The sequence below is a fragment of the Rhamphochromis longiceps genome, linkage group LG14 (genome assembly GCF_057381845.1).
Source record: "Rhamphochromis longiceps isolate RC_006_pf linkage group LG14, R_longiceps_female_GT1.1, whole genome shotgun sequence".
Taxonomy (NCBI): domain Eukaryota; kingdom Metazoa; phylum Chordata; class Actinopteri; order Cichliformes; family Cichlidae; genus Rhamphochromis; species Rhamphochromis longiceps.
In genome coordinates this window covers 27314617-27335739 of record NC_140570.1, presented here as the reverse complement: position 1 = coordinate 27335739, position 21123 = coordinate 27314617, and the positions used below count along the sequence as shown (strand labels likewise).

At 39.3% G+C, this 21123-nt stretch overlaps 2 protein-coding genes and 1 long non-coding RNA gene across 3 annotated transcripts; 2 read left to right on the top strand and 1 right to left on the bottom strand.

The window, feature by feature from the left end:
• The first annotated feature begins 1972 nt into the window (after positions 1–1972).
• Positions 1973–5682, top strand: LOC146654248 (extracellular calcium-sensing receptor-like). Its single transcript, XM_085380551.1, has 8 exons — positions 1973–2001; positions 2414–2708; positions 2811–3100; positions 3259–3554; positions 3873–4081; positions 4231–4452; positions 4544–4667; positions 4778–5682. The coding sequence occupies exons 1-8, from the start codon at positions 1973–1975 to the stop codon at positions 5680–5682; spliced, it is 2370 nt and encodes a 789-aa protein (XP_085236677.1).
• Positions 5683–9176: 3494 nt separating this feature from the next.
• On the bottom strand, positions 9177–10137 carry LOC146654247 (uncharacterized). The gene is made up of 2 exons (XR_014907170.1): positions 10012–10137; positions 9177–9425 (listed from the first exon to the last, which is right to left on the bottom strand). It is a non-coding gene; the product is annotated as an uncharacterized LOC146654247 (long non-coding RNA).
• A 6521-nt stretch (positions 10138–16658) lies between these two features.
• On the top strand, positions 16659–20180 carry LOC146654246 (extracellular calcium-sensing receptor-like). Its single transcript, XM_085380550.1, has 8 exons — positions 16659–16687; positions 16958–17252; positions 17387–17676; positions 17901–18196; positions 18363–18568; positions 18707–18928; positions 19027–19150; positions 19276–20180. The coding sequence occupies exons 1-8, from the start codon at positions 16659–16661 to the stop codon at positions 20178–20180; spliced, it is 2367 nt and encodes a 788-aa protein (XP_085236676.1).
• Positions 20181–21123: the final 943 nt, after the last annotated feature.

The window sequence follows — 21123 nt, the reverse complement described above, 5'->3', positions numbered from 1 at the left end:
CATACAGGCACACACAGACACAAACATCCATTCCCACCCTCATGCTCTCATATGCACTCACTCCACACTCAACCAACGTGGAGACAGACATAAAGAGACGCTGTACACACAATCACACTCCCCAAGCGTACTCTACAAACCGGGTCTAGGTACCCTTGCCCCTGGAGGGGGGAATTGCACCCAGACCCAGGTGGTGTTACCCTTTTCCCTGCGGTGGGGAGAGGCAGACCACCCCGACTCCGCAGCAGCAGGGAGGCCCCACACCCCAGACCGCAGTCGGACGGCCAACTCCTCCTACTAGCCCTCCCGCTCCAGCAGGCCGCAGAGAATGGGGGTGGGAGAAGACTCCAAACCTCCCTCCACCCGCTCATTGTAGTGTTGATGCATATGTGTTCTAAGGTGCAATTAAAACCCAGGAGGGCATGGAGCTACCTGCTGACGTCTATTCCAACGTAGGAAGTGTTATGACCAGCTGATTGGATCGGTAAAGCGTGTTTCTGGAATATTATGTTTTTGTTCCTGCAAGCGCTTTTTATGCAGTTTTTGCAAAGCTTTATGTGGAAGGAAACCGTGACCTAGGACAAGCTGATGGCATAAGATGTAAGTACAACTCCTCCGGTTTCATATGCAAAAAAATTTTTTGCGCTAGCTTACGTGGTTGCAGTGCTACTGGGATTTAAAAATAGTTACGCAAAACAGAGCGTGCCCACTCCGATCAGCTGTAAAGGGTTAATAAACCACCTTCACACCTTTACAAGTGCCTGCATTTGGATCCTCCTTTATCAATTAATCAATCAATCAATCAATCAATCAATCAATCAATCAAAGCTTTATTCGCTACATGCAGGTTGCCCTGCAGTGAAATGGGACCCCCGACCTTACACACACAACACAGACATTACATGGGGATACAAGTCGGAGATCGGTAGCGTTACAGAAAAAACACTGAAATATACACTACAGTGGGTAAGTACAAGAGGAAATTACTTCCACATGGCTCATCTCACTCGCCGTGACAGTCACAGGTTAAGTGAAACTAAACACAATGACAAAGAAGACAAGACTCCTTCAAAATAAACGAGGAAACATGGAGATATAGACATGACAACACAAGTTTGACAGACTAGACTAGACAAGAAACCAAACACAAAAACCAAGGAGACAGATGATAAATGATGGCTAACCTAAAGCTCAGCTTAACCCTAAATACGAATAAAACATGAACTAATAATCACAAACCTAACATAAGAAACTCAATAATAGAGAAATAAATTCAAAATGCTGGCACTGCATGTGAGAGACCCAGCCAATGACAATTGTGAATATAAATTACATAGCAGTGAACTTTAAATTGAACTTAGAGCCAAGTTTTAGAATGATATATTTCCTGAATATTTTTTTAAATATTTGTAGTGAAACAATAAATCATAGAATATCTTATTGTTAAAATCAATCAATTAGATGTGTATCTAAATTTAAATTAGAAAAGATATTCAAATTGGGTAATGGTTCACAAGAGGAAAACAGAGATATGATCATATTGCTATATCCATAGTTCATAGAACATATAGACTTAATTAAAGGCTACTAGGTAAGGGCGTGATCTTTTGAAAAGTTATACCAAAACTAGTGGGTGTGATAAGCTATAAAAATGAGTGAGAACACAAGCTTGCTATATAGAAACACCTGACATCAAGCAGGGATGGAGAAAGCGGTGGCTTTCATTGGTCTGGTATTGGCTGTATGTTTGTTTCACCTGAACTCAGCTGCTGCCTTGGGTGTTTCTCTAAATGATTTGTATCAGAGGACTCCACTTACAGGGGCTCTAGCTGGTACTGTGGTTTCATCTGTGAATTGTAAGCCGCAGGGTAGCACTCGTCTACCTGTATTCTCAATGGATGGAGACTTCACTATTGGTGGTATTTTTTCTATTCACAACTATGTGCACACAGTTAACAATAACTACACCACCATGCCTGAGCCAGTAAGATGCAGTGGGAGGTCAGTAAGAGAGAGAAATTGGTGCTAAAAGGATGCTGCATTGCTTTTGTACTGGGCTGAAAATTCTTTGCTTTTATTTTAGTATATGTAAAAATACTGAGTAATCCATAGACATTCTGCTTATTGTTTTAAAAACTGAAATTATATAGTGTGTTAAGCAATTGCTTTATAAATGTGTTACTTAATATTTTTATATAAAAAATAATTTGACTTCCTCTTTGTATTTTACATTAGTTTCTCATAATAAATGGCTCAGGGTTACCCTGTCATGCCTTTAATCAAAAGATATATTACAGTGATCATCTGACCATAGTCCAAAAAAGCCTGTTTGTTAGGGTGATTTCTTGAAATTTAACCTGATCTAAGTTTTTGTAGGCTAAATTCTAACAGTAACATAATTGTGTGTCTCCAGCATGGAATCTCGAGAGCTGCGATTCTCACGTGCAATGATCTTTGCCATTGAACAGATTAACAACAGCACAGACCTGCTACCTGGAATCAAACTCGGGTATCAGATCTATGATTCATGTGCATCTGTGCTTGTGGCGGTGCATGTGGCATTTCAGTTTTTGAATAGCTTGGACCCTGTGTTTTACATTGGCAATAACTGCTCCCAATCTGGTATGGTGATGGCTGTTGTTGGTGAGTCTGGGTCTACACCATCCATCAGCTTGTCACGAGTCATCAGTTCCTTTAAGGTTCCTCAGGTAAATATTTGAATTTCTGGAAACTTTAGATTGGAAATATGGATGTGAATTATTTTTGATTGTGCTGTCATTGAAAGAGTTTTGTTTCCTCTTTTGCTTTAGGTTAGCCACTTTGCCACATGTGCATGCTTGTCTGACAAGCAGCAGTACCCGAATTTTTTCAGAACAATTCCCAGTGATAAGTTCCAAGCTGGTGCACTAGCCAAGATGGTAAAACACTTTGGCTGGACTTGGATAGGTGCTGTTCGATCAGATTCGGATTATGGAAATAATGGGATGGCATCTTTTCTAGAAGCAGCACAGAAAGAGGGGATCTGTGTGGAATACTCTGTATCTTTCTATCGGACTCACCCACATAGCAGGATCCAGAGAGTAGCAGATGTTATTCGCAGGTTTCCACATTAATATTAACTGTGTGGAGATTAGTTTACATTCTTATAAATAAATGTTTTGTGGTGACATATTCCACAGTAAGTTATTGAGATTGATACTTTGCATTTTACACAGTTAAAAACAAAAAAGCTTCTAATGTGTTATGTTGTCTCTCAAGGTCTACAGCTATGGTTATTGTGGCATTTGCAGCTATAGGGGATATGGCAATCCTGTTGGAGGAGTTTTCACGTAATCCTTCCCCACCGCGCCAGTGGATAGGCAGTGAGGCATGGGTAACCAGCCCAGAATTAATGAGGTACAGTTTCTGTGCTGGGGCCATTGGATTTGGGATTCAGAAGTCTTTAATCCCAGGTCTCAGAGATTTCCTGCTAAATCTGTCTCCTTCTCAAGTAGCAGCATCTGCATTGCTTACAGAGTTCTGGGAGGATGCATTCAACTGCACACTGAAAAAAAGTAATAAAGTGTTCTTAGTTTTAAAATTACTCTGACAAACTCATGGTGTTATAAAGTCTGCTGCTGCTTCATGAGCAAATCCATTTCCACAAAATAATGAAATATGAATTTGAAAAAGGATGCATCAGTGAAAATAATCTCACTTGATATAAAGACTTTTAGGTCAAGTTCAAGTATTTTAGTTCCAATGTTTTTTTTAACCCTTTGTCAAATCTGATTGTGAATGTTAAGATAATTGGTTAAATGTATCAGAGAGAAGGCATCTAATATTTTTCATTCAATGGTGAAATCATCTGCCCTGTCTTTCTGTATCTGTAGGTGCTGCTGCTACAAAGAATAACGTGTGTGATGGAAAAGAAGACATACTGAATCTCCAAAGCCCATATACTGACACGTCTCAGCTTAGAATTACTAACATGGTGTACAAGGCCGTGTATGCAATAGCACATGCCATTCATAATGCAGTGTGTCAGAGAAAAAACGTCACATCTCAGTGTGACAAACTGACCAGGTTAGAGTCCAAACAGGTCAGTCAAAAATCAGTTCCGGTGACTTCATTACCCATAGTAAAATGCTAATGTAAATTAATTATTAATAGTAAAAGTAAAAATTATTACAGAGTATTGTTTTCTTTTTTCCCTCTCCCCTCTCATCCTGTCTTAACTGATCCTTTCAGGTTTTAAATCAGCTGAAAACAGTGCATTTTTCTCAAAACGGGAATGACATGTCATTTAATGATAATGGGGATCCTGTTGCAATTTATGAGCTGGTTAACTGGCAAAAAAGTAAAAGTGGAGATGTTAAAATGGTATCTGTAGGGCTGTACGATGCATCACTGCCAGTGGGCCAAGAGTTCCGGATCAATAGAAACATAACCTGGATGGAGGGTACCACAAAAGTAATGACAATCTGAATGAAACTTTAAAGAAGGGAATTATTACAGCTCTGTAATAATTACATCTATTCTGCTGTTTTTATGTCTTTTACAGGTGCCGGTGTCAGTGTGCAGTGCCAGTTGTCCTCCAGGAACTCGTAAAATGCTGCAGAAAGGAAAACCCATCTGCTGCTATGATTGTATACCATGTCCTGAGGGCGAGATTAGTAATACTACAGGTAGAAAATAATTATTTCCATATTTCCTAAAATGCCTTTATGGCAAATGTCTGTAACACTGAATATTTTGCAAGAAGCCCTCTCTGATTTTCTTTATTCTTTCCATTTAGATTCTTCTGATTGTTTACCATGTCACAAAGAGTTCTGGCCTAATGCAAAGAGAGACACTTGTATCCCTAAGCCTGTAGAATTTCTTTCATTTCAAGACATCCTAGGAATTATCCTGGCTACATTTTCAGTTCTTGGTGCTTGTCTGGCCATCATAACTGGGGCTGTATTCTTTTATCACAGGACATCTCCAATTGTCAGGGCCAACAACTCTGAGCTGAGCTTCCTGCTGCTCATCTCACTGACTCTGTGTTTCTTATGTTCATTAACTTTCATTGGAGCACCATCTGATTGGTCCTGCATGCTGCGTCACACTGCGTTTGGCATCACCTTTGTACTCTGTATCTCCTGCGTACTTGGGAAAACTATAGTGGTTTTAATGGCTTTTAAAGCTACACTTCCAGGTAGCAATGTGATGAAATGGTTTGGTCCTCCACAACAAAGAATGACTGTTGTGTCTTTCACCTTTATTCAAGTTTTAATATGTACTATTTGGTTGGTACTTAGCCCTCCATTCCCAATTAAAAATCTAACCACATACAAGGAGAAAATCATACTGGAATGCGATTTAGGCTCCCCTGTTGGCTTCTGGGCTGTTCTCGGCTACATAGGCCTACTTGCCTCCTTTTGTTTTGTTTTAGCTGTCTTAGCCCGCAAATTACCTGATAATTTCAATGAAGCCAAATTCATCACTTTCAGCATGCTGATATTCTGTGCAGTGTGGATCACCTTTATCCCAGCATATGTCAGCTCTCCTGGGAAATTCACTGTAGTTGTGGAGATTTTTGCCATTCTGGCCTCTAGCTTTGGACTAATAATGTGTATATTTGCTCCCAAGTGTTTTATCATTTTGTTTAAGCCTGAGAAGAACACCAAGAAAAATTTGATGAACAAAAACCAATCATAGTATATCCTTGTTTCAAAAATGGTTACTATTGCAAGCAGACATTTCACAGTTTACATAATAGTACATAATAAAATTCTTTAGTTTTAGTTGTTATTTAAATTAAATAATTATAATTCTTTCTGTGAATAATTTCTTAATATACATATAATGTTATTCAATTATACATTATTTATACCTGTATTTCTTAATGTAAAAATAATTATTCCAAAGTTAAGAATCTAAATAAATTCATGATCCCATGTAAACATGATTTTGTCCAGAGTTTTTTCTCAGTGGTTAGATACCATTGCTTACAATATTTCCATTTGTATCAAAAGCTAAGGGAAAAATTACCAGCATAAATGTAATTTGAAATGAGTAAAGTTTGCCATGTTATATGTTTATGCTTGGAATTTAATTAAAATGAATTCATTGGTTGCCACTGGGAAACCCTGTGTTTGCATGTGGATGCTACTTTGAAATTTACCACACATCTAAATGTTGCACAAGCAAGCGCACGGCTGTAGCTTCCCAAAGCAAAGCAGTACCTACCACAAATTCACCTACCAGAAAATTGCATAGCAACATTTACAAAACAAAAGACTGCCATGGCATTAAACCAATCTCTAAATCAGTGTTCACTCAAGCACAGCATATAGTTAGGGTATTAACCAGGGTTTAAAATATAGTGAGTTCCAGAGGCAGAGGTATAGCTATGTTTGTTTAAGTGCTGGAGTACATTGGTCATGCACAAACCCAAAATGCATGTATATGTTGAAGTTATTTGTTTCTAAGGCTACTTAACCACAGTGGTAGGTGTACATATGTCATTTAAACATAAATGAGGAAAAGTGATCGAAAGTTAGACTGCGTTTGAATTTGTCACTGTGGTAAGGTCGAAGTACAGTTCAGTCCTCTGCTGTATAGATACAGAAAAGGGTTGGTTTATTTCAAAGTATTTCATATAAACATGAAATCTTTGTTACTGTTTATCTGTGCTGTGTGTCAAACAACAGAAACATTTTGTAGTACCATTATATAGCAAATACTGACCCATCACTGTTTGTTTGCTTTTGTTTGTTTGTTTCATTGTTTTTGGTTTGTTTCTTTGTTTGCATTCAATGAAATATGACAGGAATTTAATTGAAATGTGAACAAAAAAAGGGACATTTTTAACAAAAACAGGGAAATTGTTTTATGTCAAATAATACTTGTTTTAGATTTCTTAATTATTTTATAATTAAGAAATTATTTATTAGTATAAATTATTATACTAATAATTTAGTATAGAATAGAATAGAATAGAATAGAATAGTCCTTGTCCAACGGGGGAAGTTTGGTTGTAACATCACAAAAAACCACATCTAGAAACAGAATAGGACACAGAACATAGAACGAAAACACACAAAGTAAACATATTTACATCATGGACAATAGTTACCAAAACAGTACTGTACAGTTATTAAAATTAAAGTACAGATAAGTGGTAAACCCAGGTTGTAGTGTGCAAACAGAGTAGGATACTGAAAGATGTTTAAATAGTTAAGAATAATTAGAAAAGTACAGATTGTGTATTGTCCCTGTGCGTTAAAAAGTAGACATTTCACTTCCAATAAGTTAGTATATATAAACTGAGAAAAGTAATTTGCAAGTTCTAACAGTTGTAGTTGTTCGATTGATTAGTGCAAAGTACAGCGCTGATGTAAACATGTTTGTTGGGAGCAGTTTTGATTGTACAGTCTGACAGCTGCAGGGTGGAAGGACCTGTGGAAATGCTCCTTCATGCATTAACCCTTTAAAGCCGGTTGGAGCGGCACGCTCTGTTTTGCGGAACTATTTTTAAATCCTGGTAGAACCGGAACCACATAAGCTAGTGCAATAATTTTTTTTGCATATGAAACCAAATGAGTTGTACTTACATCTTATGCCATCAGCTTGTCCTAGTTCATGGTTTCCTTCCACATAAAGCTTTGCAAAAATTGCATAAAAAGCTCTTGCAGGAACAAAAACATAATATTCCAGAAACACACTTTGCTGATCCAATCAGCTGTTCGGAACACTTCCTACATTGAAATAGACATCAGTGTGAACTATCGCATGTCCGCCATTACCTCCCTGAAACCGGAGGTGACGTCATTTTTGTGGAAAATGTCGTTTTTTACTTGTAGGCCTTATAAGCCTTTACTGGTGTTTTTAAAAGTCATGTTTGATTTTATGCTTTTCTGAATAGTTTCTGGGATGCTTAGAACTCAAATTGCACTGCTCTAAATAGTTTATTTTTATGCCGATGCTGTTTTCTCTGCAAATTTACATTATAGGATTGTTTTTTCTGCAGTATATAAAAATTGGTGTATCTCAAAAATAAAACTATAAAGACACTCAAAATAAATTTCCTGTTGTTGTAAACTGTTTTTTGCAACTTTTTTGTATTTAAAGTTTTGAGGGATAAACCTCTTAAATTTCTGTAAGTAGAAACATATGTAGAAAAAAACAAAGACGATTTTCAAATTTTTTGTAGTTTATTGCACTTTTTTGCAATTTATGTAGTTACTATGGACTTAATGCATACATATTATTAAAATTTGGGCTATAATGGTTGTATAGCAACTTGAAATGCTCCCAAAAATGGCTCCACAGCATGTAAAAATATAAAGTAAGCTCTGGCGGACTTGGTTCTATGGTAGGTCTTAAAGGGTTAATGTCTGTATCTTGAAATCCCACAAGATCTTATGGGCGTGTCTCATTTGAATGCAGCACTACGGACAATACCTACCGTCACCATTACCATTACGTCACGGCAGCAGTGATCAATGAGTTATAAGTTGAACAGCTACAAGGAGCAGTACCCTCAATGGAGAAGGAGATTAGAGTCTAAGATCAAGGTAGCATGGAGAGAGGTTAGCCAGCTATTGGAGCTGCAGAAAGGTGCGACAAAGAAGGTGCCTAAGAAGTACAGCAAGCTGTCCAGGTATGGACAGCTTGCTTGTCCAGGTATGGACTTGGAAACTACCAAGCAAGACACCCCCTAGGGTGGTGGAAAATGACAATGCTAAGGGTCCTGTAAGAAGTCCTGTGGGACTTCCAGATACAGATGAACAAAATGGTGGTGACTAAGCAACTGGACGTAGAGGTGGTATACAAACAGAAGAAAACGGTCGTAGTGATAGATGTACCAGTTCTGAATGATACACAGCAAATCCAGCATGTCCAAATTAACACTGTCGGATTTGATTTCAACACTATTAAAGTGTCTATATGGGTCCACACCAGAGAGTGTTAATTTAACTCTTTTTGGAGAGTTGGTACGTTAACTCTGATTTAGTGTTAAACACCAAATCTGTCTGGAGTTGATAATTTAACACTTGGTGTTAAGAGTTTATATATTAACTCTCAAAGAGTATTTTAGTTTAACTACGTAAGAGTTATCTTCTAATTCATTCTAAAAAGCGGGAATTTTACTGTTCTGAACTTCTAGAAATTTCTTTTGGAAATAAACATTTACTAAAAAGATGCAATGGTTTTTGAAAAACATTTATTCTGAACTGTGCACCACAATTTCAAAACATTTTCTGAAAGATGTAACAGTGTACATGTTCTCACTTTCATTAGAATTTTGTTTATCAAAAGGTCTGACATGGTAAATGCAAATAACAGCATTCTCATCACTTATTTCTTCAATACAATATGCATGTCCTTCATTCATCCCTTTGTGGAACTTCAACGCACTTCTGCTCTCCCCCATATTCCATCTTCACAAGCATATCCTGTGCGGAGATTGAATAAAAATTAGTTGACACTAATTAATGGCACAAATAATCCAGTAAACAATTGCAGCACAGTAAAAAAAAAAAGGAATCCTTTTTGAGCCATTACTTGTGTAAAGTATTTTCCCAAAAGACAAAGACACAGGCAACAGGTAATACTGAACTAAATGTAAAACCTCAACCTTTTTAATTTTTACCTAAACCGTGTGCACAAAACTCTGGAGGGATCTATGCTAACGTAGAACCCAGTCAGGACGCCTGCTACTGCTGTTTGCTCGTGTTTTTTTTTTTTATGGGAGATCATTTTCAGGCTTCAAGTAGCACCATTATACCAACATTTCACATTCTACACATTGTTTTAGGTGTATTTGACCAAAAGTTTGACTGAAAATTCACATGCAAGCTTTTTTTCAAGGCTGTGGTATTTGCCCGCAAACAATACCTTTCAGCTAGCTAAAACAGAATATTATGCTATCAGCGAGCAACATGGCTAATGCCTTTCACACAGCTTTGTCTCAACTCCAAAGAGCCACAGAAGTAAAAGCTCATAATAATAATTGAAACAATCTTTGAAAAAATGACTTACCAAGCATGGCAAACAACTCAAATATGTAGAGCAAAATGTTCTGAAACGGCTTCACTTCAGCTTCGATTGGAGCCGTGCTGGGGCCGGAGTCTGTGAATTTACTCTGTTGGTGTCATAGCCCCTGTAGGAGTTCAGAGTTAAGAGGTCAAGAGTTAATGTTTCCATTGTAACACCTCCAGATTTGACATAGAAGCACTCATTTTTAACACTCTATTTTAATTACTATCATTTTACACCTCAGAGTTACATTAAAAGAATGTGACTCTGCTTAGAGTAAAATTAACTCTACTTTTGCAAGAAGACTATTAACACCAAAACATTTAACACTTTTGAATTTGCTGTGTAGCAACATCAGGAAGAAGCAGCACAAGAAGCTTGAGAAGACAGAAGTCCTAAACACAAACTTAGCAACGGAGCATATGTTGTACAGTGTAGCAAGGAATGCTCAGCCCTCTACATTAAATGCATGGCACAACATAGAAGAGCCACGTCAACAGGACAAGACTGGGATGTCATCTGCATCTTAAAGACAAAGGTCACTCTTTCGAGGATGCCAATCTTCACATTTTGGACAGAGAAGACAGATGGTTTGAAAGAGGAGTGAAAGAAGCCATCTATGTCTACTGTAAACGACTATCTTTGAACAGAGGCAGTGGTTTACGGCATGCACTGTTTGCCATCTTTAATCCATTTTCGAGATTCCCTCCCAGACGCCTTAACGTCCTTTGGACATCAGGAAATCACATGGTAGGGTGGGGCTAGGTTTCACAGTGGGTTCACCCGAAACCTTGGCTGATTGTGATCCACACCCATTTTCACACCTTGGCTCGTGTGATTATGTAGAGGATCAACATGGGGTTCATGTCCATCTTTGGGGACACTCCCATAGGGCACGTCCCCTTAGACCTGAAGAAGCTTCTTGGATGAGAAGTGAAATGTCTTAAAGCAACTTAAAGAAGTCCAGACGCTTTTCTTTCCAAGCTCCTAGACTACAATGACCTGGACAGAGAACCTTCACAGACATACTAACATATTTGGAGGTTTGATGGGGGACATGGTTTTGTTCACTTTACTATAACCAGAACTGAGACTATAGCCAGGATCACATTAAATTAATATTAAATGTATATTGTATCATCGAGAATTTAAAACATGTTTTTTTTTGCATATTACAAACAAAGAAATGAACTTTATTTTGTTCATAGAGTTAATTATTAGAGTTGCCAACCGTTCTGTAAAAAACGGAATCGTCTCGTATTCAGAGAAAATATTGCGCGTTTCGTATTGAGGTGAAAAGGAACACAGTTTGTCCCGGACTTCAGCTACAATAAAAAAGACACAAAGCTGGAGTTATTCTGTGTCTTTGCTGCACAGCTGCCTCTTCTTCTCTCATTCTCTCCCCTCCCTCTCCTGTTTCTACTTTAATCATGAAACTGATCAATGATCAGCTGATCGGCTTTTCTCTCTTGTTTATTTATCGCCCACTTTGCGCCAGAAAGAGGAAACCAGCGGATGTTGCGGTAAATAACAGCAGCACGTTTAAGCTTGATCAGCTGTTGTTAGAATTTATTTAATATTAATTTCTAGTATCAGCTGATGTTTGCTGGAGCCACAGCTGTAAACCTGCTGGTCATGATATCGGTTTGAATATGTGGTGAGTGGGAAACATGAAGATGAAACCAGGAGATGTCCTTACTGAATCATCAGAGCTGTGATGGAGAAAGAGGTTTACCTTTTAGGTGACATGAATGAGTTAAAGAGAAGTTATGAACTGTTTCTGAGAGACAAATAATAATAATAATAATAATAATAAATTTTATTTATGAGCGCCTTTCAAGTCACCCAAGGACACTTTACAATAGGATAAAACAATTAGTAAAACAATGGCAGAATAAGAACAATAAAATAAAGCACAAGATAAAATGAACAAACAGTGTATTCACAGTGAATATGCAGATTTGAACAGATGAGTTTTGAGTTGGGATTTAAACTGGGGGAGAGAACCAATATTTCTTATTTCAGGGGGCAGAGAATTCCACAGCCTGGGAGCAGAGCAGCTGAAAGCTCTGCTTCCCATGGTGGTGAGGCGGAAGGAAGGTACAGTAAGCTGGACAGAAGAAGAAGAACGAAGTGAACGGGCAGAACAAGTGGTGGTTAACAGGTCAGAAAGGTAAGAAGGAGCGAGGTTATGAAGGGCCTTGAAGGTGAGCAGAAGAAGTTTGAAAATTATCCGGAATTTCACAGGGAGCCAGTGAAGTTCCTGAAGAACAGGGGTGATGTGCTGGTAGGAGGGGGTTCTGGTGATAATGCGAGCAGCAGAGTTCTGAACCAGTTGAAGCTTATGGAGGGATTTTTGGGGGAGACCATGCAGAAGAGAATTGCAGTAGTCAATACGGGAGGTAACAAGACTATGTACAAGAATGGACGTAGACTGGGTGGAAAGAGAAGGAAGCAATCTGTTAATGTTACGTAGATGGAAGTAGGCAGAACGGGTGAGGTTATTGACGTGTGATTTATAAGAAAGTGTACTGTCTAGGATGACACCAAGGCTCTTAACCTGAGGAGAAGGGAGAACGTGGAGTTATCAATGGTGAGTGAGAAATGGTTTGCCTTCAAAAGGTTGGATTTGGTGCCAATAAGGAGGATCTCAGTTTTATCCTCATTGAGCTTTAGAAAATTAGAGGTAAACCAGGATTTTAACTCGGATAGACATTCTGTAAGGGAAGAAGGTGGGAGGGAGGAATCAGGTTTGCAAGAGAGATATAACTGGGTGTCATCAGCAAAACAGTGAAACTGAAGATCAAATTTGCGGAAGATGGTACCTAGAGGGAGGATGTATATTATAAAGAGAAGAGGGCCTAAAACTGAGCCTTGGGGTACACCAGAGGTGACAGGGAATAGACGAGAGCGGAATGATCTTAGTTGAATAAACTGGGAACGGTCGAGGAGATATGATTGAAACCAGGCGAGGGGTGTGTCAGAGATGCCGAGAGAGGAAAGTCTGCTTAGAAGGACAGAGTGAGAAATGGTGTCAAAGGCTGAGCTCAGATCTAAAAGGACGAGAATGGTGAGAAGACCAGAGTCAGCTCCGATTAAGAGATCGTTAGTGACTTTAAGTAGAGCAGTTTCGGTACTGTGACATGAGCGAAAACCAGATTGAAATCTCTCATAGATGTTATTATTAACCAGGTGTAAATGTAGTTGAGCTGCAACCACTTTTTCGAGTATCTTAGAAATGAAGGGTAGATTGGAAATCGGACGGAGGTTGTTAAAGTTGTTAGGATCTAAAGAAGGTTTTTTCAGTATAGGAGTGACTAGAGCAGTCTTCAATAAGGAGGGAACGATACCGGTGGTGAGAGAAGAGTGAATGATAGCACAGATGAGTGGGAGTAAAGAAGAGAGGCAGGATTTCACAAGCCCCGTGGGCATGGGGTCAAGATGACATGTGGCAGGTTTTGATTTACATATTAACTCGGAAATATCAGATAAATCGGGAAGATGAAAAGTGGAAAACGGCTCAAAAAGGAGAAAAGGTTCTGGAGAGGGCGTAGACACAACATTTGATCTGAGTTGCTGGTGGATGTTATCGATTTTCGTAGTCCAGAACAGCATCAAGGAGTTGCATGTTTCAGAGGAATAGAAGTGCGGTGGTAAAGCGTTGGGGGGTTGAATTAGTTTGTTGAAAACTGAAAACAGAGTCCTAGCATTACCCTCATAAGAACTGATAATACCAGAGTAGAAGCTTTGTTTGGCCTTGTTAATGGAGTCTTTATACTGAAGTACATGGTATTTATAGATTTCTGAATCAACAGTTAAACCAGATTTCTTATATTTACGCTCTAGCTGCCGAGCTTTGGCCTTCAGAGCTCGAAGGTCAGAGGTAAACCGGGGAGCAGAGCGAGTGAAGGAAACAGAGTGGGTTTTTACAGGAGCCAGAGAATCAAGGACAGTGCGTAGACAATTATTATAATATAACAACAAATCATCAGGAGTAGAATAGAAGTCCGGAATCTGAACATTGTCCAAACTGGTAGTGAGAATGTCCATATCAATGTTCTTGATGTTGCGGAACGAGATGAGACGGGTTGGCTTGGTAGAAGAGCAGCAGAGAGTGAGGTTAAATGAAAGGAGGAAGTGGTCAGTTATGGGGATTTCAGTAGCAGAAAGATTCGAGGGAGTAAGACCAGAACAGCAGACCAAGTCCAGGGTGTGTCCTTTAGAGTGAGTGGGGAAGTCGATAAATTGTTTAAATTCAGAGCCTTCGAGACAGGAGGAAAAGTCTCTGGTGAGCAGAAGGTCATTATTGTCCATGTGAATGTTGAAATCTCCCACCAAGATCACATTTGGGGAGAGAGATGAAAGATGGGTTAGTAAATTAGCAAAGTCACTGAGAAAGACAGGGTTAGGTTTGGGGGGGCGGTATACAGTAGCTATGATAGTGGGAATGGGTCCAGTCAGCTCACATGCAAGGACCTCTAGAGAACTAAAGGTATCAACATTAACCGGCAGGACTTTCAAGTGCTGGCGAAAAAGGATCGCGAGACCACCCCCACGACCTGAGCAGCGGGGTTTAGAAAAGTAAACAAACCCCAGAGGAGCAGATTCGTTTAGCTGAGAAAAGTCATCAGGTTGTTGCCAGGTTTCAGTTAAGCAGAAAAAGTCAAACTTACGGTCAGATAGGAGGTCTTGGATGAGAGGTCCCTTACTTGTCAATGAACGAATGTTTAGAAGACCGAAGTTGAGTGGAGTATCTTCTTTTTTGCTAATCGCGGTGGGCGCCCTGGGCAGGTGGGTTAGAGATCGATGGTTGACAGCCCGATCAGGGTTCCTGCGAGGGCGGCGAGTAGCAGACCAGAACGATTTAGTTCCATTGGAGTTATGGAAAATCCTGCGGGACCCGCGATGGATGTATCTCTGGCGAGGCTGGAAAGTGATGCCCGGGTGGTAGTGAAGCTCTGCCGGCGACGGGAGCGATAGCTGCCCGCGAAGGCGCAGGAGCTCAGCGGCTGTATAGCAGAGCAGTCCAGCCGTAGGATGGTAGACGAGCGTCAGGAGAATCCAAAATAGTGCCGACCAGCTCAGGAACATCTTGGTCCGCATCTTCGATTGTGTGGAGGAAAAGGAGCCGAGCCGGCCGGAGCAACGAACAGGTAGGCTAAAATAGCTCAAACAGTTAAGCTAGTGCCGCTCACTGAGAAGAAGACGTGAGAACACATTCAGCTGAAATAACAGAAGTTGAGGACAAGCGTTGCAATTCAATCCCAGGCAGAGATCGATCTGGTCCTGAGTGTGAATGTCCCTGTTCATTCAAATCTGAATCCAAATAATCCAATTAATCCAAATAAATCCAAATAATCGAAAAATGAACCGGTGAGTAGCGGCAGCCAGACGCGCCAGCGTTCACTCAAGCCGGAAGTTATTCCAAATAACACCAGGATCCTTTTCTAAGTAACTGACAGCTGGTAACTGTGCAGGGGTGGGTCTAGCAAAGTGTTGCCAGGGGTCCATGTACGGAATTAAAAGGGAAAGGGGGGCACAAGGAAATACTTTCTTATTCTCATTTAAAATGTCTCACTTTTAAAAAAATAATTATCCGAGTCTTACAACAAACAATTGATAGATTGATACATATATACCATCAGAACAGTGTACATCACTGTCACATCACTGTACATCACAGTGTTTATTTTCATTCAAAGGCTTTATGATTTTCCCTATAATGGTCTAGTCAAAATGCCCGGGATGATTTTTTTTGTCCCAGTCCAGCTCTGTATGCAGCTCATCTGCAGTCTGGTGTTACCTACATCTTCCTATTCAGAAGGCAGAATTTCCGAGTTCTGAGTACAATCGAAAGCACCACGACTGCAGTTTTTGTGTTGGATGTAAAAAGCAGGCTAGGATAGAATCAGGTGTGGGATTTCTCTCGTGGAAATGTGCACATTATTTTTTCCTTTCTATTGGTAGGTGGCACAGTGCACTTGTGGCAAGTAAGCAAACTAGAAGACTGGCAATCTTGCTGGGTATCCAGTTACGGAAGCAACACATTAACAAGAGAATTCTGAGTAAAACCAAAGTTACTTTCCCTAGTAACTAGTTACTCTGAAAGTAACAAGTAACTTGAAGTAACTGAGTTACTTTTGATAGAAGTAACTAGTAATGTAACTAAGTTACTAATTTAAAGAAACTTACCCAACACTGGATATGACCAGTAGAAATTATTTATGCATAGATCATAGAACATAAAGATTTAATCAAAGGCATCTCGGTAATGGGCATGTCCTCTTTAGGGGTAGAACAAAAGACTTTTGTCTTAAGACTTATAAAAACCAGTGTAAACACACTTACACCCATATACAGACACCTGACATCAAGCAGGGATGGAGATAGCAGCTCATTTTGTTAGTTTGATTATGACTTTTTGTTTGTTTCACCTGACCACAGCTCTTGCCTTGGGTGTGTCCTTAGATCCTTTCAATCAAAAGATTACACTTATAGATGATCAGGTTGATACTGCGGATTCACCTGTAAAATGCAAGCTGCAGAATAGCACTCGTCCACCTGCATTCTCAATGGATGGAGACTACATTATTGGTGGTATTTTTTCCATTCACTCCTACATTCACACAGTTGACAGTAACTACACCACCATGCCCGAGCCAGTAAGATGCAAAGGGAGGTCAGTAAGAGAGAGAAGTATGTTGTTTCTGTGTGAGGAAAAAAATACTCTAACGTTATGCTCAAGATCTATTAGTGCCTATTTTCTACTGATTTTCCATAACTGTGCGCTGAAAATAATTTCTAATGTAACCTTTGATTAAAAAAATTACAATGAATAAATGTTAAATAGCTGCAAACTGCAAATCTTCCTAGACTGTATATTCTGTTCTGTTCTGTTGTAATTTAACCTGATTCAAATTATAACAGTGACATAATTATCTGTCTCCAGCATTAATACACGTGAGCTGCGCTTTTCACGTGCAATGGTCTTTGCCATCGAACAGATTAACAACAACACAGAGCTGTTGCCTGGAATCAAACTGGGGTATCAGATCTATGATTCATGTGCATCAGTGCTTGTGACGGTGCATGTGGCATTTCAGTTTTTAAATAGCTTGGACCCTGTGTTTTACATTGGCAACAACTGCTCCCAATCTGGTATGGTGATGGCTGTTGTTGGTGAGTCTGGGTCTACACCATCCATCAGCTTGTCACGAGTCATCAGTTCTTTTAACGTTCCTCAAGTAAATATATGAATTTCTGGATAAAGTTTGACTTTAAAATATGCCTGTGCATGACTTTAACACTGCAGTACATTGTTACCCTGCTATATTAATTAATCAATTTATTCGATTTTTGTTTTGTTTTATCACTTTAGGTGAGCTACTTTGCCACATGTGCATGCCTGTCTGACAAGCAGCAGTACCCGAATTTTTTCAGGACAATCCCCAGTGACCAGTTTCAAGCTGGTGCACTAGCAAAGCTGGTAAAACAGTTTGGCTGGACTTGGATAGGTGCTGTCCGGTCAGATTCAGATTATGGAAATAATGGCATGGCATCTTTTCTACAAGCAGCACAGAAAGAGGGGATCTGTGTGGAATACTCCGTATCCTTCTATCGGTCCCACCCACAGAACAGGATCCAGAGAGTAGCAGATGTTATCCGCAGGTTTCTACATGACAGAAATGACTTGTGTGGCAATTAATTTATTATCCTAAAGATAAATATTTTATGCTGTCAAATACCACAATAATATGTTGTATAAAGATTTTTGACTAGTCAGGTATAGTAGAAAAGTGCTATATATGAACCCATCAATTTACCATTTATCAATAACTTACTTAAATAAATATAGTTGAAAATCTTTCTAATATATTATGTTGTCTCTCAAGGTCTACAGCTATGGTTATTGTGGCATTTGCAGCTTTAGGAGACATGAGGATCCTGTTGAAGGAACTATCACGTGAGCCTTTTCCACCTCGCCAGTGGATAGGCAGTGAGTCATGGGTAACCAGTCCAGAATTAACAAAATTCAGTTTCTGTGCTGGGGCCATTGGATTTGGGATTCAGAAATCTGTAATCCCAGGTCTCAGAGAGTTTCTACTCAATCTCTCACCCTCTCAAGTTGCTGCCTCTGCAGTGCTTACTGAGTTCTGGGAGGATGAATTCAACTGCAAAATGAAAAAAAGTAACTTTAATTCAACAAATTTGGTTACTCATAGAATTTCACCATTGGAACTGTTCTGATTTACTGTCAGTGATAAATGCTAACTTGATTGGTTAAATGCATCAAATAAGAGAGGTCTGAAATTTGTTTTGACTTTTAATAGTATAAACATCTGTTCATGTTTTAGGTGCTGTTGGAGACATGAATATGTGTAATGGAACTGAAGATATAAAGAATCTCCAAAGCCAATACACTGACACATCTCAGCTCAGAATTACTAACATGGTGTACAAGGCTGTGTATGCAATAGCACATGCCATCCATAATGCAGTGTGCCATGGAAAAAATGTCACAGCTCAGTGTAGAAAACTAACCAAGTTAGAGTCTAAACAGGTCAGTTGAAATGAACAAGTCCGTGTTAATGTTTTTTGTTATCTCTAATGTACATTGAATGAAATCAAATATGAATTAATTTTTGCTGTTGTTCTTTCTTTCTTTCCCCTCCCTTTTTGTGCTTTTACAATTTCACAGGTTTTGACTCAGATGAAGAAAGTAAATTTTTCCCAAAACAGATATGATGTGTCATTTAACGCTAATGGGGATCCTGTGGCTATTTATGAGTTGGTTAACTGGCGGAAAAGTGAGACTGGCATAACTGAGATAGTAACTGTAGGGTTGTATGATGCATCACAGCCAGCAGGCCAGGAGTTCCAGATTAACAGAAGCATAAACTGGATGGAGGGTAGCACAAAAGTAACGAGTAAAAGGACAAGAGTTTGGCAAATAAGACTTTGGTTAACATAATGATAGCAAAAATTTGCAGTTATTATGTAGCCTCTATGTCTTGACAGGTGCCGGTGTCAGTGTGCAGTGCCAGTTGTCCTCCAGGAACTCGTAAAGTGCTGCAGAAAGGAAAACCCATCTGCTGCTATGACTGTATACCGTGTCCTGAGGGAGAGATAAATAATATTACAGGTAAAATACAATTTTTGCCCATGCATGTAAAATGTGATAGGGTGGATATCTACAATAATATGAATGATTAAAATATTACAATTCTTATAATTCTTGTTTTTAATTTATGTATTTATTTCAATCAGATTCGGCTGATTGTTTACCATGTCACAAGGAATTCTGGCCTAATAGAAAGAGAGACACTTGTATCCCTAAGCCTGTAGAATTTCTTTCATTTCAAGACCTCCTAGGAATTATCCTGGCTACACTCTCAGTTCTGGGTGCCTGTCTGGCCATTATGACTGGGGCTGTATTCTTTCATCACAGGACATCTCCAATTGTCCGAGCCAACAACTCTGAGCTGAGCTTCCTGCTGCTCATTTCACTGACTCTGTGTTTCTTATGTTCATTAACTTTCATTGGAGCACCATCAGAGTGGTCCTGCATGCTGCGTCACACTGCATTTGGGATCACCTTTGTACTCTGTATCTCCTGTGTACTTGGGAAAACTATAGTGGTTTTAATGGCTTTTAAAGCTACACTTCCAGGTAGCAATGTCATGAAATGGTTTGGTCCTCCACAACAAAGAATGACTGTTGTGTCTTTCACCTTTATTCAAGTTTTAATATGTACTGTATGGTTGGTACTTAGCCCTCCATTCCCAATTAAAAATCTAACCACATACAAGGAGAAAATAATCCTGGAATGTGCATTAGGCTCTGCTGTAGGCTTCTGGGCTGTTCTCGGTTACATAGGCCTACTTGCTGCCTTTTGTTTTGTTTTAGCTGTTTTAGCCCGCAAATTACCTGACAATTTCAATGAAGCCAAGCTTATCACCTTCAGCATGTTGATATTCTGTGCAGTGTGGATCACCTTTATCCCAGCATATGTCAGTTCTCCTGGGAAATTCACTGTAGTTGTGGAGATTTTTGCCATTCTGGCCTCCAGCTTTGGACTAATGCTGTGTATATTTGCTCCAAAGTGTTTCATCATAATTTTTAAGCCTGAGAAGAACACCAAGAAATATGTCATGACTAAGGATAGGATTTAGAGGTTTTGCACTTAAAATGGCAACAGTAGTTTCAAAATATACACCTTCAACACAATCAGCAAATCACTTGATTTTCAGTTTTAAGTGAAATCAAATATTTACGTTAAGATTTTCAAAATGTCAATTTTTGAAACATTTACTATTTTTCAATGCAATTGATTAAGGTCAATTTTTTTTCAAGGCACAAAAATAAAAGTCACATTTCATGATAACAGTATCTTGTTCTGAGTCCTTTTTTTTAAGTTGTTTGATATTGTTTGAACCATCCCTCTGCAGATGATCAGTTAGCTGTTTTGCAACTACTCTTTTAAGAATTTTTTCGATAAAACGGAGGTTAGCCCATAATTAGCTAAGACAGCTGGATCAAGTGAACATCATATCAAGCAAGCCCTGAGTAAATGTGATTATACCATCTGTACATTTGTCAAATCTGGGAAGGCACCTAAAGAATGCTCCAGGCAAAACAGGAGAGATGAAGGACAACTGCTACCTAAGTGAAAACCCCTAAGTGCCAGGAGATTTGCCATGATTTATACATCGGGGAAATCAGACATCCTCTGGTTAAGCGGATGGCACAACACTGAAGAGCTACTTTTAATGATGAGAATTTTCACATCCTGGATAGGGAAGAACGCTGTTGGAGCGAGGAGTCAAGGAGGCCATTTATGCAAAAAGGGAAAGAGCATCTCTGAATTGAGGAGAAGGCCCAAGGTTACATTTTTCACCATCTTACAATGCTGCAATTGCAACCATTCCCCAACTCATTAGTGGGGAGTGGTCATTACCATTTGCATATTAATGATCAAGAAACTGATGTCACAGTCCTTAGCTTCGGTAACATCTGCCTCTCTGACATCAAGTTAAGGGAGTCCAGCTCTATCCCCACAACAGTACTGGCCTTTTGGATCAGTTTACTGAGTCTGTTGGCATCTGCGATTCCTCA

What these genes read in the sequence shown, in the direction of transcription:
- LOC146654248 (XM_085380551.1), top strand. Translation starts at nt 1,973, where the DNA reads ATGCCTGAGCCAGTAAGATGCAGTGGGAG. An exon ending in GTTCCTTTAAGGTTCCTCAG is followed by an intron (nt 2,709 to 2,810) that starts GTAAATATTTGA and finishes CTTTTGCTTTAG; the next exon opens with GTTAGCCACTTTGCCACATG. An exon ending in CGAGATTAGTAATACTACAG is followed by an intron (nt 4,668 to 4,777) that starts GTAGAAAATAAT and finishes CTTTCCATTTAG; the next exon opens with ATTCTTCTGATTGTTTACCA.
- LOC146654246 (XM_085380550.1), top strand. Translation starts at nt 16,659, where the DNA reads ATGCCCGAGCCAGTAAGATGCAAAGGGAG. An exon ending in GTTCTTTTAACGTTCCTCAA is followed by an intron (nt 17,253 to 17,386) that starts GTAAATATATGA and finishes TTATCACTTTAG; the next exon opens with GTGAGCTACTTTGCCACATG. An exon ending in CCAAGTTAGAGTCTAAACAG is followed by an intron (nt 18,569 to 18,706) that starts GTCAGTTGAAAT and finishes ACAATTTCACAG; the next exon opens with GTTTTGACTCAGATGAAGAA.